Source organism: Cyprinus carpio, chromosome B3 (assembly GCF_018340385.1).
Source record: "Cyprinus carpio isolate SPL01 chromosome B3, ASM1834038v1, whole genome shotgun sequence".
Classification (NCBI taxonomy): Eukaryota; Metazoa; Chordata; class Actinopteri; order Cypriniformes; family Cyprinidae; genus Cyprinus; species Cyprinus carpio.
In genome coordinates, this window is record NC_056599.1 from 19,951,923 (window position 1) to 19,979,602 (window position 27,680).

Consider the following 27,680-nt stretch of genomic DNA (forward strand, 5'->3'; position numbering starts at 1 on the left):
GAAAGATTTAAATCTAAAGTTTTGAAAAACGACATCAAAGTGATTGTTAAAAGGTAAGAATGAAAACAGAGACACCTAGAGGACATCCAGTAACTAACAACAGACAACAGAGAAGAACTACAACCCCCATGACCCTCCGCGGCTCCGCCTACAGCAAGACGCATGTGCGTCTGACGTCACACGCTGACTTGTTTTGGCCGTTTGTTTCGATATCCGGCGATCAAACCCTTTCGATGTGCTGGATATTGTGACTGAGAGGTACGTGCAGTTTACTAAGCAGTCTTCGTGTGTTGTAGTCTTATTAGAGTTCGTTCGTCCCCGCCAATAAATTGGGACGAAAAACCCGGCTGAGAATGAAAATCTGTCTTGTTTAAGTGATATCAGCTGGCGCGGGGGGGTAACGCCAAACAGCTAGCTGAGCCTGGCTAGGGACTTTAGCGAGTACAGATTTGTTTGTTTCTTTTATCCGTATGTTTTACTAATCGGGTAATGTCCACATGTTATAAAAGACAAAGGAGAGCGAATGATCATAACATCAACAGGGTTTCTCAGCACTGCTATGCGAGATCAGATATAGTCTGTTCTGCCAATCTGCTGGAATTAAAAGGCTGTGTTTCAAAACCTAGTGAGCAGACTACTTAGACAACATGTGTGGGTGTCACAGATAAACAGAACACACTTAAGTCTCTGCACACAGAGATACTCATTGACAACACTCAATCCTCAAGGACATTAACTCTCTTTTTGCGTGTATTGTATATGAACTCAAACTGAATAATGGTCATGAATCTAATGTTTTGAATCCGTCTTACTCGCCTGCTTTAAAAATGTCCGTCATGTTTGGAAACTACATCATTTCGTGGGAAATAGGAAATGAAATATTGCGTGTACACGCACAGATGTTTCCAGTCTAAGAGCATCATTAAGAAACAATGACTATTTATGTCATGAGCAGGATGAATACACCGTGTCATGAGTGTGTGGTTATGCTTGTCTCCTTTCAGGTTCCTGTGTGTGTGCATGGGTGTTTGTGTGAGAGAGAGAAGGTGGACGACTCAGGGAGTCTGTGTGTCTTATCATGGCTGACGGGTCCAGTGATGATGATGTCATCCACCTGGCTAGTTTCAACACCCATCGGAGTCGAGGTACTGTCACCAAGCCTTTATTCTGCCGTCACTTTCATCTTTATTAGAAGTAATCCTAGTGTTCTGGGTGTCATGACACTTTTGCTGTGTTGTTTTGTTAGCTAAAAGAGTTAGGACGAGGACGTCCTACATAACCATATCTTCATCGTCGGATTCTGATGACGAACCTGTCAGATTCGTACCAAATGTCCCTGTTGTGGTCAAGGACGATGAGGAAGAGGAGGACGTGCACATCTTAGAGGTAACTGGAGCTGCGTTCCAATTCACAGGGTCCCTGTGTAGTATTCACTGCTCCCTACATGCATGTTGAATTCATGAATATAGTAATATAGCTTACTAGTGAGTGGAGTCAGCAGGGCCTGGTGATATGGTTTTATAACCATATATAAGTAACAGTATAATAATATTGCATGATAGTTGTTCAAAAATGTGTATCTGCATTTGGCTTTGGTACTTTGCACAGTTGTTATTCCTTTTTGGTTTGAATTTGATTTGAAGTGTGTGAGACATCACATCTTTAAAAAAAAACAACTGAAGAAGACACACCTCTTCTGCGAGAATGTCACCTCCCCACATCCATAAACCAATGCACTTAGACATACACACACCCTCTGCATTTTGCCTCTTCTCAAGCTCGCTTTCTAATTGAAGTGTCCTGGCATTGTACATTGCAGATATTCTTGGCTATTTGACATATTGCTTTTTCTCCTTTTATTTTGAGTATGGTAATATGATATAGTAACACAAAATATAAAAGGGGTCATGACTCATGAACTGCCTTTTTTGTTACTTTGTACTGTTCTCTGAGGACCACTTTGAATGTTATCAAGATTTGAACATCAAAAAACATCATAATTTAGGAGCAATAGGGTATGTATGTCCTGTTTTAAACCCCTCATCAGAAAACTCAGTTTGAACAGTTGTGGCCGATTGTAGACTCAGAACAGAAGTAAACACCACTGCTATGATTGGCTGATAGTTGTGTATGTTTGACAGGCTACATCCTTCATAGATGGACGCTGATGTGATTTAGATTAAAAAACATAAATACTCAGTATATATGAAACGATCTGTACTAACAATCAAAGCAATAGTGATCACGTAATAACAACAGTTACTCACTCTTGTGTTGTGACATTACTGTCGAATCCAATATAGTCAGCACAGCATCGTCTTTTAGTTTAAATCGTTATGAAAATCCTGCGTTTTGTGCTTTGTTTGTAAACAAATCCGCAGGAAAAGGAAGTGAACAAAGGACCAAGTTCTTACTGACGCTGTCTGTCACTTAATTAAATTTAAAGTTAATCAAATAAATTTTATAGTTTGTTTTCTGCGTAGACCTGCATTTGCCGCTCTTGTCATTTACCTACCATATGCACAAATCTGTGGGCGGGGCTAAATAGGCAGCTTACCAAATCAATAAATAGATTAACAAATGACAATTAGTTTTCCTCATTTGTAAATCACTTTGGATGAAAGGATCTGCTAAATTAATGAATGTGAAACTTGGAACATTAATTTTTAATTTGAATTATTTAAATGAAACTTACTCAATAATAAATGTTAATGAATGGCATGGGCTTAAATAATATATAGTTGCCTAAAGAGAAACTTACATGGTATATTGTAATACTTTTTACACAAAAGAATTGTTCAATGTGGGCACGCAAGCAGTTGCTGTGGTAACAAACAATATGATGCCTGCTTTTCAGTGAAAATGTCCTGAAGATATCACTAAATACTATAGTAATGAAAAAACAACAACAACAGTGCATATTATAACTTTCTACATGTTGTTTTAGATCATGCATATTGCCTCTCATTTCTCGGAAGAACCAAAGTTGAGGACACATTCTCAGTTCTATGATCTTTCTACACAGGCACTCTGGTGCCCCGCTACAGGTCTTAAAGGGCTAGTTCACCCGAAAATAAAAATTCAGTCATTAATTACTCACCCTTGTGTCATTCCAAACCTGTAAGACCTTTGTTCATCTTCAGAACACAAATTAAGATATTTTTGATGAAATCCGAGAGCTTTCTGACCCTCTGTAGACAGCAACGAAACTACCATGTTCAAGGTCTAGAAAGGTAGTAAAGATTTTTTTTATGAAGCTACAAGAATACTTTATTACTTTATAACAGCTTTGAAAGGTAGTAAAGATTTTTTTTATGAAGCTACAAGAATACTTTATTACTTTATGATTTGTTTTTTTAACTATTTCTTTTTTTCTTGGTTTTTGATATAAATTAAATATAACTAAACTTTTAATTTCAACTAGTTTCCAAGTCAACATTTTTCATTTTTCAACGTTAAATTTGATGTGCTAAAATATGCATATATATTATTAATTAATAAAAAACAGTTTTTTACTGTTACTAATAAAACTCAGTGATACTAAAATTGTGCATGTAACCATTTAATATCTTGTGAAGTCTGCTATCTAATGATTTTTAATGAATTTTAATTGTTCCTTAATTGTTTAATTACTTTTTGGCCATAAAAAACTTTTTTCCTCAAGAAAAGTGACAACTACAGAGAAATTGAGTTGAGAGAAATTATTATTTGCTCAGTGCTTAAATTTCTGATTTCCCGAAAAATGTTCTGTAATTACTGCACTAAAACATGGTGAGCAGTTCCTTAATCATACACTCTCTTTCCCTCCGGCAGCCACAGCCCTCACCTCATCGTGAGCTGATCCGACCTGCTGCCAAGTGGGGTGTGAGCACCTTCCCAAGCCAGGCATCTGGATCCAACAGACATCCTACCAGCGCACACGCTCATCATCCTTCTGTAGTCACCGCACATCCTGCATTAGGAAACCAAGCCATAGGTGTCTTAACCACGGACCAGAATGCTGTACCTTCAACGTCTAGAGAAAATGCCTTGCACAGACCTCCAATGCCTGTTATGGACTCACTGCCCCTTCCTAAGGACCCTTCATCCAGTGCACACTCAGTGAATCAGGCCAATTCTGTTTTCTCAGCTCCACCCACCACTGAATCAGGTCAGTCAGACTTAGGTAACAAAATAAAAGTGGTGGTCTGGCCGAGAACTGAAAGGACCACTAAAAGGCCTCGGACGCCACAGGAGACTGTGCTAGTAGAGGTTAGACAAGACGAGCAGCCGGTGGCCCCTCTCTCTCCTGCACGTTTCCCTGCACCGGCTGACAATGAGAGACCTGGACCTTCAGTGCCCAGAGAACCCGTCATACAGCAGACCCCTGACCGGACAGCCCTTGATATACTGGTGAAGGGGGTGGTGAGTCTTCTGATTAGCTCCTCATGTTGAAGTGATAGTTCACCCCAAAATGAAAATTGTCATTAATTACTCACCCTCATGTCGTTCCAAACCGGTAAGACCTTTGTTCATCTTCTGAACACAGATTAAGATATTTTTGATGAAATCTGAGAGCTCTCTGATCCTCCCATAAGAAACGCAACTGTAATTTTCTCAGGTCCAGAAATGTAATAAGGACATCGGTAAAATGGTCCATGTGACATCAGTGGCTCAACTTTTCACTTTTGCGAAGCTATGAAAATACTTTTTTGTTCACGAAGAACAACAATTCTTTTTCCCCGAGTTACCGTCTTACTCCATTTTGGAGAGTATCACAACACACACGCACGCTTTCCCTTAAGCGTAAACTACGCCGATTACGTTCACGCGTGCTCTTTCCCCCCGAACGTAAACGGCGCTGATTACAATATGGGGTATTCTCCAGAATGGCAGAAGATGGTGACTCGGGGGAGAAGAATTGTTTTATAAATTGTTAATTTTGTTTTCTTTGTGCACAAAAAGTATTCTTGTAGCTTTGCAAAATTGTAGTTTTTGTACAACTCCTGATGTCACATGGACTGTTTTACTAATGTCCTTGCTGCGTTACTGGAGCTGGGAACATTACAGTTGCGTGTCTGTCTACAGAGGGTCAGAAAGCTCTCGGATTTCATCAAAAATATCTTAATTTGTATTCCGAAGATGAACAAAGGTCTTACAGGTTTGGAACGACATGAGGGTGAGTAATTAATGACAGAATTTTCATTTTTGGGTGAACTATCCCTTTAAAGGATCCAAGTGTGCATATTATATTTTAAAGGTGGGATTTATTTTGATTTATTTTGACATTTTCAGATGGACCTTTTCCCCGATGTGCAGGATGCATATGTAGCAGAATTGATAGAGAGAGGTGACTTGAAAGATTTAAATGTGTAAGCACAAACCTTTTTCTGCTCATTTCTTGATCAGACGTATTTTGTTTACATGTGATTTATTTTTTTGTGAGACATTGTTTGGGTTTTTTTATCACAGAATATGCAATCTATTGTTGGAAAACCCTGAATATCCGAAAAAAGCAAACTCAGTTTTGACACAAAGCAGTGTTCTCCTCGAGACGAATGATTCTGAGACGCAGGTTTGCACAATATTTTCATCAGATCCTTAGTTTATGTGTGGTGGTGTTACTATGAATGTATTAAATATAAACATCTAACTAATGTGGTATAATTTACTTACTTTTCTCTGTTACGCAGGAAAGTGAAAATTATTTTGATTATTTCAAACTAAAGACTGTTGGCCCAGAGGTTGTCATTCAAGCTGCAGACATGCTGATGGGTGACTTCAGAATGTTGAGCTGTCAGGATATCAAATGGGCCCTGAATTGCCTCAAAGGACACTATGCAATCACCCGAAAGGTGAAAAATATTCTCTGTTTACATTGTGTGTATTTTAAGGAAAATTGTGAATGATCTAAATATTGAACTAGGGCTGTCACACTTGTTATAGAATTTTTTTTATAGAGTTTAATTGTTTAAGAAGTAACTGCGATTATGACTATTAATTGTCTCTTTTAGGGCTTTGATGATTACGATGAATAACTGTCATACATTTTTGTGTGCTACATTTAAATGTCACAAATGACTGAGATTAGCTAAATCCTTTGGTTGTCATCTGCAGTGCAAGATGAATACACTTAATATTGAGGTAATTTGTTACATTTTGTAAATAACAGAAACATTCGCAGTAAACTGGCTGTTTTTCAACTATTTAGTGTGAAGTTGCAGCCACGTTTACTGTTGCTCTGCAAAATTTTGAGAGCGAAATGTGTGCAGTGAATGGTTTCGCCTGATAAACTTCAAGTGGCATAGAACTTTTGTGACAGTTTTAATTGTGGTGACACACAAGTGCGCAGTGCTGACCAATAGCGATCCTCCCGGGTTTGGAAGTGACCTCTGTGTGGGTGGAGGTTCGTAACTTGCCAGTAAACCAAAACTGATGGACGAAGTGCTTGTTCTCAGTGGGATTTGTATAACATTATACTTCAATGTTTAAAATCCATAAAAAGAGACATATTTACACATTCATTTATTGTCATCGTAGCAGATGTAAGAAAAAGTTATGATGATGTAGAAGATCTCGATGAAGATGTTTATTGCAGCATAGCAGTGAAAACTACATGTAGTACCTTGGGTTCAACAGAGTCAGAATGAACCCCGAACATCCTAAGCGCAAACCTTTTATACACTTATACTCTACTTCCCCTAATGCAAAATAAGTTCCTCCTGTCGTAACAGTTGTGCTCTCTGTGTTAATGAAGTTCTGACACCTAACTGTCTGGGATGGTTCTCGGTGTCCCACACACGCCCTCATTCTACAACTGGTCACCATTTGCTAAGGATATAATCATCCCAAATGGTGCTGAAACAACATAACTGTTGACTTTCATCTTCTCTATAATAATTAAGCCATTTTGGGAAATGGGCATGAACAAACATCTATTGTGGAGTGGAATCTGGATCGGGGCATACTATAGTTTCTAACACAGAGTTACAACGAAATTCTTTGACACAGTCCAGTTTGCAGCATATAAAAACAGCAATTCCAACAAACAGTAAAACAACAGACTTTCAATGAAGAAATGAAAATGACAAGAGGGTTCCACATACGACAACACGAGTAGACATAATAAAAAAACAATAGACTGCTGCTACTTGGAAAGTGCCAAGCTGCTGTGCGTGTATGCGTCGGCATAATTGAGGCCATTTGAAAGCAGTTGTTTAGGGTTGGTTAGTTTGCTAGTTGGCAGAATAGCTTTGGACATGTACAGGTGCATCTCAATAAATTAGAATGTCGTGGAAATTTTATTTCTGTAATTCAACTCAAATTGTGAAACTCATGTATTAAATACATTCAATGCACACAGACTGAAGTAGTTTAAGTCTTTGGTTCTTTTATTTGTGATGATTTTGGTTCATATTTAACAAAAACCCACCAATTCACAACAAATTAGAATATGGTGACGTGCCAATCAGCTAATCAACTCAAAACACCTGCAAAGGTTTCCTGAGCCTTCAAAATGGTCTCTCAGTTTGGTTCACTAGGCTACACAATCATGGGGAAGACTACTGATCTGACAGTTGTCCAGAAGACAATAATTGACACCCTTCACAAGGAGGGTAAGCCACAAACATTCATTGCCAAAGAAGCTGGCTGTTCACAGAGTGCTGTATCCAAGCATGTTAACAGAAAGTTGAGTGAAAAAGTGTGGAAGAAAAAGATGCACAACCAGCTGAGAGAACCGCAGCCTTATGAGGATTGTCAAGCAAAATCAATTCAAGAATTTGAGTGAACTTCACAAGGAATGGACTGAGGCTGGTCAAGGCATCAAGAGCCACCACACACAGACGTGTCAAGGAATTTGGCTACAGTTGTCATATTCCTCTTGTTAAGCCACTCCTGAACCACAGACAACATCAGAGGTGCTTACCTGGGCTAAGGAGAAGAAGAACTGGACTGTTGCCCAGTGGTCCAAAGTCCTTTTTCAGATGATAACAAGTTTTGTATTTCATTTGGAAACCAAGGTCCTAGAGTCTGGACTCTGGAGGAAGGGTGGAGAAGCTCATAGCCCAAGTTGCTTGAAGTCCAGTGTTAAGTTTCCACAGTCTGTGATGATTTGGGGTGCAGTGTCATCAGCTGGTGTTGGTCCATTGTGTTTTTTGAAAACCAAAGTCACTGCACCCGTTTACCAAGGCATTTTGATGCACTTCATGCTTCCTTCTGCTGACCAGCTTTTTTAAGATGCTGATTTCATTTTCTAAGAGGATGTGGCGCCTGCCCACACTGCCAAAAGCACCAAAAGTTGGTTAAATGACCATGGTGTTGGTGTGCTTGACTGGCCAGAAAACTCATCAGACCTGAACCCCAGAGAGAATCTATGGGATATTGTCAAGAGGAAAAGAGGAAAAAATACCAAAAGATGCAGATGAGCTGAAGGCCACTGTCAAAGAAACCTGGGCTTCCATACCACCTCAGCAGTGCCACAAACTGATCACCTCCATGCCACGCTGAATGGAGGCAGTAATTAAAGCAAAAGGAGCCCCTACCAAGTATTGAGTACATGTACAGTAAATGAACATACTTTCCAGAAGGCCAACAATTCACTAAAAATGTTTTTTTTTTTTTGGTCTTATGAAGTATTCTAATTTGTTGAGATAGTGAATTGTAGGGTTTTTGTTAAATGTGAGCCAAAATCATCACAATTAAAAGAACCAAAGACTTTAAACTACTTCAGTCTGTGTGCATTGAATTTATTTAATACACAAGTTTCACAATTTGAGTTGAATTACTGAAATAAATGAACTTTTCCATGACATTCTAATTTATTGAGATGCACCTGTATTTCATTGTCATTACTTTAGTGTCATTCATATTTTGTAGCATTCAGTCACCTGAAAAAACAGAGCAACTGCAAATGTCCCTCTCCAGATATTGGCAGTACCATATTGTATGAACACTAGTCATTTGTGTGGCATTAATCTTTCTGGTAACCTTTCAAGGCCTTATTCGAAGCCCTCAAGAAGTGGCAAGAGAACTCCACTGACCCCTCAGGGAAGAAGAAGAGAAGGAGAGAGCCAAATGAGCGTGCATTCATAGACTTCAAGTTTGAGCAGGGTGAGTACATATGTCTTTGTTTTTTGTATGCTTTTTACATTTACATTTTAGTCATTTAGCAGATGCTTTTATCCAAAGCGACTTACAAATGAGGACAATAGAAGCGATCAAAACCAACAAAAGAGCAATGATATGATTCTTTCATTGAATGTAAAATAAAACCAGGTAAACAGTCAAATGCTCATTGCATCTCGTTCAACTCAGGTTCTCTTAAACTGGAGAGAAAGATGTACTTTCTGGAGAAGAATCGCAGATGGAGCCGCGGTAACGAGAGTACACTGGAGCCGTCGCTTGTGAAAGAGCTGCAGTTCTACGAGCAGAAAGCCAAGGAAATGGCTGAGGTACTTTACATGGCTCACTTCTTCTATTTATTTCTAATGGTTCCTCCTGAAATAACCCAAAGTAATGGGGTTGTGGTGAAATGAGCTGACGGGGTGTTAATTGTTAAAATAATTAGGAGGCTTTTTCTCCCACTTTCAGCATGAAGATTTCCTGTTGGCTTTGCAAGTGAATGAGGAGCAGTATCAAAAGGTGGGTGTGACGAGCCAGTTTATGTACTTTAAATGCTCTTGTAAAATTCGCACACTCACTCAACAATTTAGAGTGTGAAAGTTATTTTGTCCCTTTCCACAGTCGTAAATTATTATATAAAACAGACAGTTAAAGCTCAAAAAATCAGATTAGAGGGACCTCGCTCAGCCTTGTAATGTGTTGTAGATTATAATACTGAACTTTGTGTTAAAAGCATGTGACATTTTTGACCTGTGCTCTCAGGACGGGCAGTTGATTGAGTGTGGCTGCTGCTGTGGGGAGTTTGCCTTCGAGGAGATGACCCAGTGTACAGATGGCCATTTGTTCTGCAAGGAGTGTCTGGTGAAATACGCCCAGGAGGCAGTTTTCGGCTCGGGACGGGTAAGTCATCTGTTCAGACTGTTCAGTCTCTTCAGTAATTGTATTACTGGAAACTGTGTGTGCAGTCATGACCATTATGATGTCACAATGTTTTCAGGCATTGTGCACAGTGTTCATGTTTTGTTCTCATGTTTTTAAAATTCCCGTGTGTTTTGGTTTCATTTTGCCCTGTGCTTTTTAGGTGCTTCATTTTCTTTCTAATAATGTTTATTTTCACCTTGATTATTGCACAATAAATGGGATACGACAAGTTCTCAGGAAAGCTCTGGCATCATTGGTTTGCAGGTGTTTAATATTTGTTAAAGCTGAATTTTCAGCATCAGTACTCCAGCCTGCAGTGTCACTTGACCCTTCAGAAATCATTTTAATATGATGATATTCTTATTATCATCAGTGCTGAAAACACTTAATATTTTGGGGGAAACCATGATACCCCCCCCCAGATTCTTTGATGAATACAAAATAATTTTTTAAATAATTTATTTAAATAGATTTTTTTGTAGCATTCTGAACGTATTTACTGTCACTTTTGATCAGCTTTTGCGTCATTTAAAAAAGAGCATCTTACTGACCCCAAATCTTTTAGCAGTATTGTAGGTTCTCAATGCAAGCACTCGTTGAATTTTACAGATAAAGTGTACTTTGGTATTAAAAAGGTTCTTTGTGTTTGTTTGCAGTCGGAGTTGAGTTGTATGGATGGGAGCTGCACCTGCTCCTTCCCTACCAGTGAGCTGGAGAAGGTTTTACCTGAAAACATTCTGTGCAAATATTACGAGAGACAGGCAGAGGAGGCCGTAGCAGCCACCTGTGCTGATGAACTGGTCAGGTGAGTTAAACGTGTTGATCGGCAGCTATTTGAATTTTCTTTATTTGTGGAACATAGAGATATTTTGACGAATTTCCAAACTGTTCATTTCCATACGAGGAAAGTTCATTATAGCTGGAACTGTCAAGCTTCAAAAAGGCAAAAAAGTAATCCACATCAAGTAGTCCATATAGTGCTTTATATTTCACCTTTTTGAAAGCCATGCGATAGAGAAACACAATTCAAAAAATGTAAAATTATACAAACTTGAGATTAAAATGATTCATTATTATAAATCCTAACAACACTATTTTCCTCACTTTCTTTTCAGTGTCCATTTTGTAACTTCCCAGCACTGTTGGATAAAGACATTTCTCTGTTCAGCTGCCCAAACCCACGCTGCAGAAAGGTTAGTCCGTGTGCCTGGATACACTAGTGTGTACGTGTAATTCAATCATTGCAGTGATCTCTTTATGAAAGTACTATCATGTTCTGGATCAGTTCTCTCTTCCTCTGTCAACCTCTGTATCTCTGAGCCCCACAGTGGTCACTTGGTGGCGCCGTAGGCTCGAGGAAAATGTCAGCAGAGTCTTTGGTTTGCAGTCTGAGGCCCCATAATGAACCAGGCTAGAGTGTGTGAAACTAATTTTTTTTTTTATTGGCAGGGTTTACTTTGCTGGAATCAGTCAGGTCAGGGCAAGAACAGAGACAGCAATTCATCTTGTCTGCTATAAATATTCAGCACTTCAAACCCTAAACAGAGCTTAAGCAGGGTCAGGGAAGTTCAGCAGAACTAGATGAATCAGTATTCCGGGATATCGCTGCCTCATGATGTTTTGGAAATGATAACAAGGAAAATGTGGCTTATACCTTTAGGATATGAATCACAAATCACAACCTGTTGTGCTCTTGAGAAGCAAGGTTTTCGTAAAACAGACTGAATTGTATCAAGTGTTTGTTAAAAGCGGCTGCTGAAAGGAGATACTAGCTTAACTGTATTTTTCAGTAGTGTCACAGTAGCTTAGCTGTTTGTAAAATGATAAACTTTTCCAGTAATAACCTTTTTTTTACAACAACTGAAAAATGATTCACTGGTCTATGTTTAGTAAATAGTGTGTTATAGTAAATTAATATGCTAAATGTTGCTGTTTATCACTAAGTTTTTGACTTTGTAATATAAATTAGGAGGTGTATTAATAATATTACAAAAGATTTAGTAAGTAAAAAAAAAAGTTTTTTTTTTTATTTTTACTTTTTTTACTTTTTGATCAAAGAATGTCAAATTTTTTTATCATGGTTTCCACAAAAATATTAAGTAGTTTTCAGTATTAATAATAATAATAAATGTTTTTTGAGCAGCAAATCATCATATTAGAATGATTTCTGAAGGGTCATGTGACACTGAAGACTGGAGTAATGATGCTGAACATAAAAAAAAAAAATACCAACTTTGTTGATGATTATTAGAAGTCATTAAAAAATATTGGTCAAAAGTGTATATTTGAGACAGGGGCGTCCCCTTAGGTAGGTTTAATATTGTCACCTACTTTTTGTTATTAGGTAGTGTTTGCATGGTAGCTTCTCCAACACTGTTTTGTCTTGAGTCTTATCAGTGTTGGGCTGTGAGGAATGTATCAGGCCGTGCCAGGACACAGAGAGCTGTCAGTCCGTCTGTGTGTTAGTGGATTTCAGCTGGCAGGCGGAACATGTCAAGGACTCTGGACTCACAGCTACTTTCTCAACAGGCCTGAGAGGAATGCTAGAGCCGCCTGCAGTTTGTCAGGGCTATCTTTCCATTCATCTGTCAACCTCCGTTTCTCTCTCTCTATCTCTGTTTGTCCCTCAATCACTTTTAAAGTAATAAGCGCATGTTGTAGGGCTGTGAACATTATGAAAGCTGATGGTGTTCGTATACATACATACACTGTAATTTAATGTAAAGTATGTTTTGAGTTCCTGTCATTTTGAAGCAGACCATTTCCCACGTCACTCTGAATCTTATAGTGTCAGGAGAAAGATATTAGCAAACAGTTGAGTATTTAGTATGTCTTTTTTGTTTAGTGGTTAAGGTTGACCTGAAGGCCACTCACTGTCCAACACAATATTCAAAGGCCCCCATAATGGCTAAAATATTTCGGCTGTAATTGTGAGAATGCTGCTTGTTTTCAGATTTTATTAACAGAAACTGAGTGTTGATAAATTTAAATATAAACACAATTTTTTTCCCAACAATATTCTGTATTTTCTTATTACTGATGGAAACAGTTGCTTTTGTGTCTGTATTTCTAGCATTTCAAGATAGTAGTCTCTGGCTCCCTGGTTTTGTGTGGTCAAACTTTGTATTTGTAATTTTTTTGTATGTAAGTGGAATAATGCAACATTGAATTATTGAAAATTAGTGCATACCAGAGATGTAATGATACATTAGTTAATTTATTATTAAACATTCAGTGGTCTATTGGCAGTTATGCTCAATATATCTTTGTTGATTATTGTCTGAGCAAGTCTTACTGATGTGAAAGGGTAGATGATGGTAGGCGTTTCCCTTTTAATATCCTGCCATCAGGAATTTAACAGTGCTTTTGTGTTTTCGGTCATATACCTGTTGTCCATTGGGTGGCGCTCTTGTTCTATGATGGCAGCGAAGTTTTATTCCGCCACACATCTGCTGCTGATTGCACTGCTAAACCCCGCCTCACACTTCTGCAGCAGCTCACAGCAGGGCGGGAGAGGGGGGCGCAGGGAGCTGCTCAAACGGCCACGTCTTTGGCCTTCCTCTCGGCACAGCCGATTGATTAAGTGTGCCATCAGGCAGGACCTCCATTTTCTCCTCCTATCCGTCTTCCTCCTGGTGGAGTCACAAGACTGGACGGGGGGAAATTGAAAACGGTTGTGTGGTTTGATTTCATAATGTGACCCATTTTCATTTCCTCTTTCTGGCTCTCAGCATGGCATTCCTATCGAGATGGGGAAGTGGGCTCTCGTGCACAGCAGTGCTTGACTTGGCCGGCATTATGAGGACTTTTCCAAAGCCGTGCTTCAGGGGGACAAATTTCTTGGGTAGATAATCTGTATAAAATGGCAACCACCTGATAAATGGTCAGTTCTAGTAAAATGCGTACAGTGCTGTGGCTTAGTGGTTAAACATCTGAGCTGGTAACTGAAAGGATGTAGGTTTCAAAGGGTTGGTCTATGAACCGTCACCTTTGTATGTCAATAAAACACCATTCACAAAAACATTAATGTCCTTGATCACTAGGTAAAATTATTTATAAATGTGCAAAGTTTTATGCATGATCAGTGTCCAAAATTTGTCATCTAAAAAATGGTGAATAATCTTAAATATCTCTTTCTTTGTTTTGCATTTTCTCCAGAACTTAATTTGGCTGTACATTACAGTTCTGTAAAAATAGACACTTCTGTTTTCCCCTTAAGCAAAAGTCATTGTTGTTGTTCTTAGTAGACAGTTTCACATCACTTTCATCATTGAGAGTTATACTATTATTGTTAAGGTGCGCTAACATTAGCAAAATTACAGGGACAATTTATGGCCAAATTTGTCGGTTGTGTACCAAACACAGCTGAGACAGAAGTCACTTTCAAACCAAGCAGCTTTTTGTTGGTTCACTCTCAGAAAAAAAGGTACAAAAGCTTTCACTAGGGGTGCATGATAAATATCGGCCGATAATTAATGCGCATCTCGTCAGTAAAGGCAGTCGTGGATTTGCGCAGCTTGTCAGTTAACAACGGCTCTGTGTAGTAACAGCTGCTCTGTTTGAAATCACACACCTGATGGAATTTACCGCTGATTAGAGAACCGGCTTTACTGACGAGATGCGCATTATATATCGGCCCATATTTATCGTGCACCCATAGCTGTGACTGGGGCAGTACCTTTTCAAAGGTACACCTTTATACCTTGCTTACCCTTAAAGGTACATATTATGCCTAAAGTGTACATATTAGTACCTTAGTGGAATATAGTAGTACTTTTTGAAAAGGTAGCAAGTTTGTGTGATGGACTTAAACCCATTGTGAAAGTAGATGCCGATAAAAGCATGTGTGGGAAGCACGCTGACGTACAGAGCTGATGTGCTACAGGCATCCCGAGTTCGAGGACCTTTCCCAATCCTGTCCTCCCCTCTCTCTTCCTCTTCACTTCCTGTGAGCTCCAGACTATCCTATCATAATAAAGGCAAAAAAAAAACCATTGTGACATTTTCCATTCGCAAAATTCCCAATCACATGCATACTTATTAAAATGGCTGGACTTCATGTTTATGTTACAGTTCCATATAATATTACTGTCCCCAAATTCTACCATTTAAAAAATAAATAAATAAATAAACCTTGATGGACCTCTACTCTAAATATTGAGGGTGATGTCTTCCCATTTCTGATTGTGTATGGAGATTTTTGCAGCTGTCTAGCCCACATTTGTCCAGTGGAAAATTCTGGAATCCCAGTTCCCCTGTTAACAAGTTTTTTTTTCCCTCCTGTCTTTTTCCTGTCTGATGTCCCATTTTTCTGTGGTGATGTATGCCCTCAAGTTTCCTGTCTTTAGTGGTGAGGAGACATCCTCTCCTCTGCCCTTCTCTTCACTCTTTTCCCTCGGTGAAGCTGAAGTTGTGTAACTGACACACTTTCCCCTCTCCACTGCCTCTATGGCCCCACCCCTTGTTGTGGATCAAGGACTTTCATTGGCTGGACCCAGATCCTTCAAATTTGAATGGTACAGTTCATATTTGACCCAGATTTTTCTTATTTTTCAAAAAATGCTGTTTTTCTCACAGTGATTGGATGTGTTAGTTGTGGTTTTCACACGCAGATCTGCCAGCATTCCCTACTCTCTGGCTCAGTTGGGGTGGTTTTGTTTGCACTGTATATTTTCCATGTATCCATGATGTTTCTGAGATTTGCCTTGATAGACAGCAGCAGCATGCAAATCCAAGATTTTTTCAAATGTGCCATATTTAAATATATATACTGTAACTTTCATATAATCCAACGTCCTCTACCATTCAACAGTTTGTGCTTGGTCGAATTTGTTGCCAAGTTTCTTCTGCTCACCAAGGCTGCGTTTATTTGATCAAAAATACAGTATAATGTTAATGTAAAAAATTTGATAATTATAATTTTAAATAATTGTTTTCCATTTTAATATATTTTCAAATAATTTATGCCAAAGCTGAATTTTCAGCCTCATTACTCCAGGCTTTAGTATCACATGATCCTTCAGAAATCATTCTAGTATGCTGATTTGCTGCTCAAGAAACATTGTTGAAAACAGTTGTGCTGCCTAGTATTTATATGGTAACCATGATACATTGCAACATTATAAATGTCAGTTTTGATTCAATGCATCATTTCTTGCTGCTATTCGTTTCTTTTACAGTAGTATATATATAGTCTATATTAGTTTGGAACGCATTCTATCGAACCGTTCTGGTTCAGACATGCTGCATACTCAACTGTTGATGAGTTTTATAGGGAGCTGTATTTGTTCAGCCCTGCCTCACAGCACTTTTCATGAGCCAAACCCTGAAATCTTGAGTGTTTCATCAAAACCGCTTTTCTGTTCTAGCTTTATGATATGTAGCCTCGGCTTAGGGATGTTTGTGTGTGTTAGCACGCGCTGTGGGTGTGTCGCTCTCTCCCTGAGGCTCATTCAGGCCTGTGCTTCTCCAGAACAAGCAGCCCCCCAATCAGATGCTCCGCAAATCTCCTCTTCTGCCTTATAAGGCCTGCTGCTGCGGCACGGCTGTTCAGGAGAGAAGCAGTGAGCTTATTCACAGAGTGCCTCAACAGATGTTGCAACAGTTCACACTTTGTCCTAGTGTATGCTGCTTTACTTTGGAGAACTAGCCGCATATGCAGTGGAATGTGTCATGGTAGCTGTGTGATTATGACAGAAATCATACTATTGTTTTTCTTCTTTTGATATTACCGTTGCGATTTATTAGAATTTACAAAAAAATGCTTATTTTCATGCTCCTGTTTTAGTGTAATCACTGAGCGCACAGGTTCATGTGTCAATTTGAGTACCAGATTTGAATGCAAACTAACAGATTGTCCTGACCAAGTTTAGTCAAGCCATTTAAAAGGTTAATCCACCCTCAAATGGAAATTGTCATCATTTACTCACCCTCATGTCATTCTAAACCTGTGTGAGTTTCTTTCTTCTATGGAACATAAAAGAAAATATTCTTTATCCTAGAAAGTCAATAGTCGCCAAAAGTGTTTGGTTACTAAAATATATTTTTTTGTTTCACAGATGAGAGCAAGCAAGGGATTTGTTCGCGGATGCTCTCGTCTAATCAATAATACTGTCTAGACTGGAGAATAAATCCATGTTTACGTCTTATTGATTATAATGGAAGCATTTTAGTTTTGTTAGATCTCTCACGCGCTCGTTAGAACAGGCCTATTGACTATTTTAGATGGCTCTGATTTGTCATTATATTCATATGCATGACTGTTTATGATTGTATACAATTCTCAACCACTGCATCTGAGGAGGATTTGAAAGCTGAGTCCAACAGATGAATGGACTAAATTTGCACAAAAATATGTTCAGTCAAGATAAAACTAGCGTGACTACCTTTAGCTGTGGTTTTGGGATATAAGGTTTCAGCTTAAATGAGAGGTCTGCACACAGCGATCAACAGGAAAGAAGGTGTTGTTAGTTTTGGTGAGTCAGATTTATGTTGCATAAATGTGTGGCGTGACCACAGTTGTCACCTTGGGCTTGTTTTGTTGAGATAAAGACTTGCCGTTAAAGCCGTTTTCCTCTTGTCACATAAGCTGTTTTTCCAGTTTGTTATGGTACTTTGATCGCTATGCTAGATGTCAACCATTTTCTATCTTTATTACACAAAACAGACCCTTATGCAGGTGCAGACGAACGCTACATGCATCCTGTGTGGTTAGAAGGTTCCTGTGGCTCATGTGAAACAGTATTTTAGTGATAAATGACATCTGCAAAGTCACTTTTCTTTACCCCATACTGTACGCTTAGCACTGTGATTCATGGCACTGTAGCCTGTCTGATGTCTTTCTCGGCAAGAAAACTTTTTTTTATTTTTCAGTTCTGTAGTACTTTTTGCTGAAAGGGTGAGATGACAGGTTGGAGATCATAAAAGAGAAATGTTAAAGGGGCTGTAAATTTCTTTGGTTGCTCATAAGCTCCATAAACCATACCCTTGCTTTGAAGGAATCTGCAGTGTTTGCCAACACGGATAAGAACCGTTGCATAACAGGGGTGACCTGTGTGCATCTGAGACTGACTCCGCCCTGTTTCCAGAGTGTGCGCCCTGCTGATCAGGAAGTGTCAGCCTGGCCTTGCAAGGTATACTTTGTACCAGGAAGCGATGTTTAAAGTGATGATGCCAGTGTGATGTCACCGCTGTATTTTTAGTGGTGTATATAAACAGAGGTACCCAGTGTGTGTTCACACTCCTGAATGTGAGAGTCACCTAAACAGAGTCGCAGTCACTTCCTGTTAACTCCTTCTGTCTGTGCACATAAAAACATGCCATTCAGTGTGATAAACTCTTGAATTCATATCAAGAAAAGATCATTTAGCCTCTCTGATTTGTTTTAAACTTTCAGAATCACTTTTTAATTTTTTTTTTTAAATAATGAAATAATGACATAATTTAATTTTTTTTTTTAAATAATGAAATAATTACACACACACACACACACACACACACACACACAGTTATATTAGATATGAAATTAGCTAGAAGAAATAACTCCTTTTAAATATAGGCACTATATTACATATTCATTATATTTTAACTTTAATCCTTAAATTTATACTGTTTATTTACTTAATTTTCTAATGTATGTTTGAATAAATCTGTCATGAAATTAAGTTTTTATTACAGTCACCAATAAAATGTTTATATTTTAACAATGAATTGGAGTAGGAACATGCTTATCATTAAAAAGTTTATATAACCTACCTTATGTTCAAATTAAATGTTTATATGCAACTCTTTTAGTGGTAATTATTAAATAAACAAGATTTAACTAATCGATTAAACTCTTTTTCAGATAAATAAATTTTTAAATTAAGTTTCTAGGTACATTACTTGATATTATGGCTTGAAATGTGTTTTTAGTAAATAATTTAAATATTATTAAATGTGATTTAAATAATTGATTATAAAATAAGCGTTTGGATCTTTGTATTGTTGTAGTCTAGTCTGACCATGATCTGTTTCAGATATGAGAATGATATCTGTAAAATGAAATACTTTTCAAAGACTGACATCAGTTAAAAGGTGTTGTCCCTCCCATGCTATGCTGTTCTGCTCCACTGGGTGGCAGTACATCACTGTGGTGCTATAGGTCACACCTCCTCTTGGCTATTGTCTGGCCTGATCTTTGCATCATTCACCATTTCCGCTATAGTTTCTGGTACAGCTTTTTTCACAACAATACTGATGAATGATGATTTATGTTTTTTACAACATGCAGCCCGAGGCTGGATTTCATAAATATATTTCTGAGGAAGCCACTTTGCTAGTGTAGTTCATCATGTAGGTACGTTTCCCACTTAAGATGACACCCGGGGGCAGGAGCAATTGTTCTGAGGGCCTCTGCATCACACTAAGCTGTCATTTATCATCTGTCACTGTCATTAATATTCAGCTTTATCTTTAATTATTTATGCTAATGGTATTTACCATGGGGACTGTTAGCAGGCAACAGTGGGTTACTGGATTAGAGAGCTCTCAGTGGATAGTGGCCACGTGTGCCGCTTCTCCATCACTGGAAGAAACGGCTAATATTTATTTTAAAAATACATGCAGCTTGGCTATTTAAGAAATATTCTACTTGGTAACAGTCTTTAACAGACTGTAGCAAATGTAGAAGTGTCAAGCACATCCTAATTTAATAGCCAGCTGTGTGGCTGTGAAATGCGTAGGCGTTCACATGGTCTTCATGCGCTGAATGTAGAGGTTTAGCTGCATGTTGCACTCGGATGTCCTTTCCAGTCAGCTGAAAGGCAAAGCATTGTGGGCAGGCATGGCTAAAATGGAACAGATGAAAATGTTGTTTCTAGGCAACCAGACAGATGACGAATCACATCCAGAGTGGAGGGCTGTTCACCCTCAGTCTGCGCTAGCTGCTTTCTGCTATACTATAAAAGCAAACAGCCATGTCAGACAATTTAGATTAGTTAATTGTTATTTGTAATTTTAATTAACAATTCAGTAGCCTTTTGCTGTCGACAGTCATATTTTGGGCCCTGGTCATTCCTTTATTAGTATTGTTTGCAAAAGGCAAGCTCTTGGTCATTCTTGCATAGCATTGCATTTAGGGATGTGAATAAACTTCTAATCTATTATACTTATTAATCCTCTAACTTATTAGATTTACATGCATGTAACACTTGTTTATTCTAGGCCCATGATTAACTATTTAAATCATGCTGTTTGTAAAGGAAACAGACTTACTATTTTCACTTCATGGACAGTAAAATGGTCAAAAAATTGCATAGAATTGAATTAAAGGAGTTGAAAAATTTTGGATTTTTTTTTCCAAATCACTGTAGTATTGTACTGCACTATTTAATTATTCATTTATTTAAATACATTTTCAATTTTTGCAGTTAGCCCATGTCTTTTCTTCTCTACCTGTTTTATTGTGACCCTACTGACCCAATGGGCATTTCACTGTCCAGTGGTCGCACATTATATTTATTTGCTGCCGTCACGGCTATACTGATTCTCCGATGAGCCACTTCTTCAGCTTTTGCAGTGGTACTGCGGGTTACACCAGCAACATGCCCGTGGACACTGCAGACTTGTGGTTTGCAATGTACTGCATGACGACGCGGACAACAGCGCAGAAGTATAAATGAAAACTCACGCATAGCCTACGGCGTAAAGGCTACGGCGTAGGCCCGACGCAGAAGTATAAATCAGCCTTTAATTTAGCAATTTCTAATATTGCAACACACACACACACACACACATTTATTTATTTACTTACTTATTAGACTAAGGTTTGAGACCAGTGGCACCAGAAATAGCTTGAGTTGGGATGCAGATGGTAATTTATTTTCATTAACACAAACAGTAACATCTGTAAAAAAAAAAAAAAAAAAAAAAAAAATTGACTATCTCGTTTTTAAAGGGTAAAATTTGAATATTCTTATTGAGGTAAAACTCTAATCTTATTAAAATTCACCTTTGGTCTTCTATAGTGTTTTACATTTCGATCATGATAACTCCTGGTAAAACTACACATGGCACTACCATTTTAAAAAGTAACAAATATGGTTGCTATGCTATCTAAAATGGCGCTATGGCATTTAGCTATTTTAGTGTCAGAGTTGTAGAGGATGTCAGCACTTTCATCTGGCTTTAAACTAGTTAAAATCAGGGGGACATTTGTGGCGTGGTGTGTGTCGGAGACCTCTGTGCCAAACTCTGATGCTTTTTAATGGATCTTGAAGCAATGTTTAGTAGTCAAGTGATCAAGACCAATCCGCGAGCAAACACATTTGTTCTGAGCTCATGCAGTGCTGTCTTTTGTGGCGAGTTAACAGCGGTCCATGCAGTGCGCTTTAAACAAGTAGTGCTCTTCCGCTTTTGGTGCATTTAAGAATTAAGAATAGCAACACTAAAAACACCTTGGCAACCTCATAGCAATGCTGCAAACCACCTGGTACACTCTAACACATATAATATGTGAGCATCATGCAACACAGAGAAAGACACACATTCACATCAGTACATTCTACCAGCTGACATGCTAGCAATGCTGCTTTTCATATTTATATTTTCTGGTTGTTGTATGTGCGGTTATGTTTTGTACAATAATACTGGTTGGTTGCCAAAATGGTGAATCTACATTGGGATTAATTCCAGAAGGGTCATAGTGCATTATGCATGGGGAAGGAAGCAATATGCACCTCTGAAACAATGCTGGGAACACCGACACCTTCCGTATGCATAAACAGAGGTGACTGAGCAACAGAAACATGCCCTTTTTTTCCCACTGGATGTATGAAATGTAATCCAGCTGTTTCTCTTCCCCTGTGCATTTCAATTGTGATCAATAACACCGATGCTTATTTGTGTCCCCTTCCTCAGGAGAGTTGCAGGAAGTGCCATGTGGTGTGGAAGGAGCATGCAGGAAAGACCTGCGAGCAGGTGCTGGAGAGGGACGAGATCCGGCTACGGGTGGCCTTGTAAGTGCCCGACTGAAAACTCTTAGCTTGTTAATAATTCATCTGTGCACTATTGAGGGTACTCGATAGTGTAGCGTACCACCTGGGAGATCATTAGCATGCCTGATGCTGAGTCAGCTGTTTTTCCCCAGGCCTTTCTCATGGCACGCTAAAACACTCGCTGTATTTGATGGATTCTCTTGAGTGTTATGTTTGCAAATACCCATCATCCAGAGCTGCCCCTGTGTGCAGCGGGGCATTCATGAGGAAGTGTACTGGAGCGTGGGTGTCTGTATAAACTGATGCGGTGTGAAAGCAGCCTATCACTGCTGCTCAGTCTCTGGACTGGACAGGATGTGATGGCTGGGCTTCCTTCCTGTCATACACATGAATCTAAGACTGTGTATCCTGTTTACCCCAAACCTTTTCTGTTGCCTACATTTATAGAGACAGGAAAGTGACCCTGACTGAGAGATGAATTAAATGTGGTGTCACAAAGGCAGATTGTGTTTTCACATTGATGTGATAGAGCAACATAATACGTCTCAATACCAGTATGATTTCTATATGTTAGATGGCCCAGAATAGCTGATGCTAAAATGAACATACTGGCTTTGTTCCAACAGCCAGTGAACTGCAGCTACCTTCTAAGACAGCATCCTAACTGAAATCAAACCCATTAAACTCATTTGGTTTGATGTTAGCATGTTGCTAAGCCAATGATGTGGTACTCTTTAAAAACATAAAAAAAAATACATCAAACAAATATTAGGTAAAATAGTCAATTTTCAATATCATTTTTTTTTTTAATATTTTGAATGAAATATAACCTTGTTTGACACATTACACATGAACATGAGCCATGAGCTAAAAATGAAAAATTCTGAAGCATTTTCCAGTCTTGGTTATTGTTTATTTCAGAATTTACTAATACATTATTAAATAAAAAGTTCTGTTAATAGTATTTAATAGAACTGAGTTAACGTGAATTAACAATGAGCAGTTTTTTTTGTTAATTAACTTTATCAAACTAATGTTATACAGTAACTGTATTGCTCATTGCAGCCCAAAAACGAACTATTGTATTGAATATAACTTATAGCAATCTGTTATTCATTTCTCTTAATTTTGAGAACAATCCAACGCTCTCCATTGACTTTGTATTGCGGGAAGCTGCCTCCTTGTCATTTCTGACTTATAACAAAAAACAGAGCGATGTCTAAAAGCTGTTGTGTGACGAGGTGTACAGTAAACAAGCTTAAAAAAAAAAAAAAAAAAACAGAATTACGTTTTTATAAGCTGTCGACTCAAAAAAAACGAGTGTTTATTTATAGGATTTTTTGTAGATGTAGGGGTATTTAGAGATGGGCCGTTCAGTTGGATCATTTCTCAAACAAAAGGAAGGTTAGGAAAAGGGGCACTGACATAGACCAATAAAATTTAGTTTCTTAATATATCTCCTCCTCTCAGATTAACATAGGGTGGTGAAATAATCCTTCAACATGTTAAAAATAATGAATGTTTCCTGTCGCCGATTACGTTTCCCTCCAGTGGGTGTAGTTCTCACAGTAATATGACACGTTGCGCTCTACTTTTGTGTCCTAAACGCTCGTTTTTTTGAGCCGACAGCTTATAAAGACGTAGTTCTGGGTTTTTTAGCTTGTTTGCTGTACACCTCGTCACACAGCAGCTTTTAGACATTGTTCTGTTTTTTCAGAAATGACAAGCTTCCCGCAATACAAAGTCAATGGAGAGCGTTGGATTGTTTTCCCCAGTGGGTGTGGTTTTCATATTATGATGCTTGTCGATCTGTCACTATAGTGTTGTTTTTAATGTACTGTCAGCATTCAGAAAATACTTGTCATTTATGCCATTAAAGACTTAATTCCACAAACAATGCAAACGTTTTTGCCTAATTGATTCATATTAAAATTATATAATTCCAATTATTTTAGCAAACATTGTCAAAGAAATATATTTAATTCCAGCAATTGTTATGCTTGCGCTTTGCTTTTAAAATAAAATAGTATGATATCACATTCCTATATCTGTCGAACACTATTTACAATGCTGTCTCGGTAGGCAACTCACAGTGCTTGCATGTAAACTGAACCCTAATGTCATTTGTTTCATGGCCAGTGAGGAAAAGATGACCGCTGCCCGTGTCAGGAAGTGCCACAAGTGTGCCGCAGGTCTGGTGAAGTCGGAGGGCTGCAACCGGATGTCGTGTCGCTGCGGCGCCTTCATGTGCTACCTCTGCCGTGAGCCTATTAACGGCTACAACCACTTCTGCCAGCACGCCCGCTCGCCCGGCGCCCCCTGCCGACAGTGCAAGAAGTGCTCGCTGTGGACGGACCCCACGGTAAACGATGACACACTACACTTCTTCTGTTTTGAGAGAGGCTGCTTTCATGCTCAATGCTTGAAAAGCAGCAAACACCTTTACTTTCTATACATCTACTCGGCTTACAGCAGGTTTAGTCCTCCAGGTTTGGTGTAAAACATGCTCAAGCCTTTCGTTCACTAACCTGAGGGGATTTGTGCTCAGTTGAACACTCCTTTTACATGACGTACTTGCTGCTACTTTTTGACCCTCATTTTGGAATGTGTCTGGAACTGTTAATTGATTAAATTACATGATTTGCATTTGCGTTCTTGCTTTTATTTTAAATATAAATTTTTGTACTTCTTTTAAAAAAATTTTTTGTTACTTAATCTGTTTTATAATTAACAGACAAAGGCATTAAAAACATTACCTTTACATTTGAATTGCATTTTTTTTTTTTGACAGAATAAATTGTAATACATTATCAGCTCTAACCTGTGTTGCACTGATAGATTATTTGTAATAAGAGTGATTCAGTCTTAGGATAAACACCAGGTGATATATGGAGTAATGGCTTTGTGATGGTTTTGTATACAGGAGTCTTCGTGAGTATAACATATGAGAGGCACTTGAGTGGAGCATGCTGCTTCTCATGCGTGTTGATGGATTAGGAGTGCTGAGAGCTCCCTACTGCAGGACTACTGCAGCTACCACAGTCAACCATCATGCATTAGCCGCATATTATATAATAACAAACTGAGTGCTAAAGATGCAGCACTCAGCTGTCCATGACTAAAGCACAAAATTCTCATTCATTATTCACATCATGCTGTTCATGTTTCCATTTATTAATCATAAAAGGTTGTTATAAATACCTTCCTAGTAAATGGGTAAAATACACAAATATTATATTACATTTTAATGGTGAAAATCATCTACTTATTCTCATTTAGCGTATTCTTTTTATTAATTTTAAAAGTTACCCAGCAGAATGTTCCTCTTTTTACATCATAGATTTAAACTTTTTTTTAAACGTTTGTAATGTATGCATTATGAATTGAGTTCACCTAAAAGTACTCTACATTGAGGCTGCTAGTTTCTGACAGAAATAATAAAGATTATTTATTGATTTGGAAACACCAATCATTTATATATTTGTAAAAATAAACCTTTTACTAGTGGATTTTAAATATAGTTCAACTGAAAAAAAAAAAAAAAAAAAAAAAAAAAAAAAAAAAAAAATAATATATATATATATATATATATATATATATATATATATATATATATATATATATATATATATATATATATATATATATATATATTTATTTGTATTCTATTATTATACGAATAATATAATTGGGCTTTTAGGAAGAGGTGAAAGCAGCCCACTGTAAAGGAAAGGGCTACACTGGATTTATAACACAAAAGCATTATTGTGAAATGGAATGTGGTCCAATATCAATCTCAATTATCTTGTTTTCACACTTGTTAGAGACCAAAGTCATGATTGAAAAATAAAAATTGCCCAGCCCTAATCCACACCATAAAAGAAGAAAGAGAAATTACATTTCTTTGGTTCAAACTTCATATGTACCACGAACGGTGTGTAACTGAAGAGCTAGTGCTTGTCCCTGATTTTCACCATCAGAAAGAATTGACATTCTGCTCGCGCTCTTCCTTTTGTTGTTTTGTGGCAACAGTATATTTTGGGTTTGGCAAGACTTGAGGATGAGGACATGATGATGGAATTGTCATTTTGGGGGAAACTATCTCTATACAGTTAGCAGAGAAATCCCTTTCCGGTTGATCCAGGAGTTCCACTAATTATCCGATTAAGGCATTTGAATGGTGTTTCTGTGTGAAGAGCGCAGTCAGGGTGCCGTCCCGCTGGCAGCCCGGGGGCTGCAATTACCCCTCCATTCAGAGCCGTGCCTAATCACCTGGCACCGTGCACCAGGCAGACTGATGAACTTGAGCTGTTTTGTGTTTGACCGATGAAGTGGACTCCTCCCAAGTTCATCTGATGTCCCATTTTCATCCAGACTGTGGTCTGACGTGGACGTGGGCATCAGATTGTTTCTGGCGGGGTTTGCTGGTCTTTTCACATGATTGAACCGTAACCGGAGAGCCTAATTGCCGTGCCTTTTTAAAAGGCTTTTTTGTTTTCTCTACTTCTCCCCCTTTCACTTTCTGTGTCTTTTTCAATCCACAGCAAGACGATGAGCGAATCATTCAGGAGATTCAGAAAGAAGGGGAAGCGGAGTTGAATAAGAAGACCAGTCAGTCAGGTCAGTGTTCCTCAGCTGGAGGACAGCTTGAGTCCGCCACCTAAACCCGAGTGGTTTCTAATGAGATTTTGTAATGTCTCCCTCAGAAAGCAGAGGGAAGAGAGTGGGACCTCCCCCTGAGCCCATCCCAGCGAAGCGCCCTCGGGTTACACCGCAGGCCCCTAACGCAGCACCTCAGGCCGTGCGCGCCCCACTGCTCATCCCCCAGGTCATGCTGCCCGGACCACAGCGTGTTTTCCTTCAGCCCATTCCAGCCCCCTACGTGCCCCCGTTGCACAACCTCCCCCCAGTAAACTACAACCCACGTAACCTGAACTTTGACTTCAATATGCCTATGCACTATGGACCACCGCATCGCTTCTTCAGACCTCTTTGAGGGCACCATGGTACAAAGCACCACATTCAAACTACTAAAAAAATAATCCAGGCTTCTGTGTCTTAACTGTTAGCCCTCGCTGTTTTTTTCTACGTATTTTGTAACAGGACCTAAACTGATTTTCTGGTGAGTTTTCAGTATGCCTGTTGGATTTTTTTTGAACAGCATACAGAGTGAATAATATGAACACCTGTTAGTTTTCAGTTCAATAAAACAAAGAACTTGACAGAACTTTAAACATTGTTCGTGAAATCAGTCAAAATATATGTTGGTTTGGCTGGGATTTCCAATGACGTTCCTCATGAGGTCATCAAAAGAATCCACTGCAGTCAACAAACCACTTTAATGTTTTTCCATCCAGGGTTTTTCTTATTCAACATCTTGCTCCTCGTGCAAATGCCTAGATTATTAGTTTAGATGGATATTGATACCATTTCAGATCTGTAAATCAAAATGTAGGACCAGTTTTTGCTACTGATGTTTACACTGTTCAAAACTTTGGAATCTGAAAGACATTAACAGTATTAAGAAATTAATACTTTTATTCAGCAAGGATGCATTAAATTGATTAAAAAGTCACAGTAAAGACAATGTTCAAAAATATTTTTATTTCAAATAAATGCTGGTCTTTTGAACTTTATATTCATCCAAAAATCCTGGAAAAAGTGTATCTCAATTTTTACAAA

General features: G+C 38.4%; 1 protein-coding gene across 2 annotated transcripts; it reads left to right on the forward strand.

The window, feature by feature from the left end:
• The first annotated feature begins 110 nt into the window (after nucleotides 1-110).
• rnf216 (ring finger protein 216) lies at nucleotides 111-27,232 on the forward strand. 2 transcript variants are annotated; one of them, XM_042720137.1, is made up of 17 exons: nucleotides 111-258; nucleotides 1,005-1,145; nucleotides 1,247-1,386; nucleotides 3,814-4,404; nucleotides 5,275-5,351; nucleotides 5,452-5,554; nucleotides 5,673-5,834; nucleotides 8,976-9,090; nucleotides 9,295-9,431; nucleotides 9,571-9,621; nucleotides 9,865-10,002; nucleotides 10,680-10,828; nucleotides 11,138-11,216; nucleotides 21,922-22,019; nucleotides 24,138-24,360; nucleotides 26,543-26,618; nucleotides 26,705-27,232. In XM_042720137.1, the coding sequence occupies exons 2-17, from the start codon at nucleotides 1,079-1,081 to the stop codon at nucleotides 26,992-26,994; spliced, it is 2,496 nt and encodes an 831-aa protein (XP_042576071.1). In that variant the 5' UTR covers nucleotides 111-258; nucleotides 1,005-1,078; the 3' UTR covers nucleotides 26,995-27,232. The 2 variants fall into 2 exon arrangements, with proteins under 2 accessions (XP_042576071.1, XP_042576072.1); XM_042720138.1 differs by lacking the exon at nucleotides 111-258 and adding an exon at nucleotides 335-651.
• The last annotated feature ends 448 nt before the right edge of the window (nucleotides 27,233-27,680 follow it).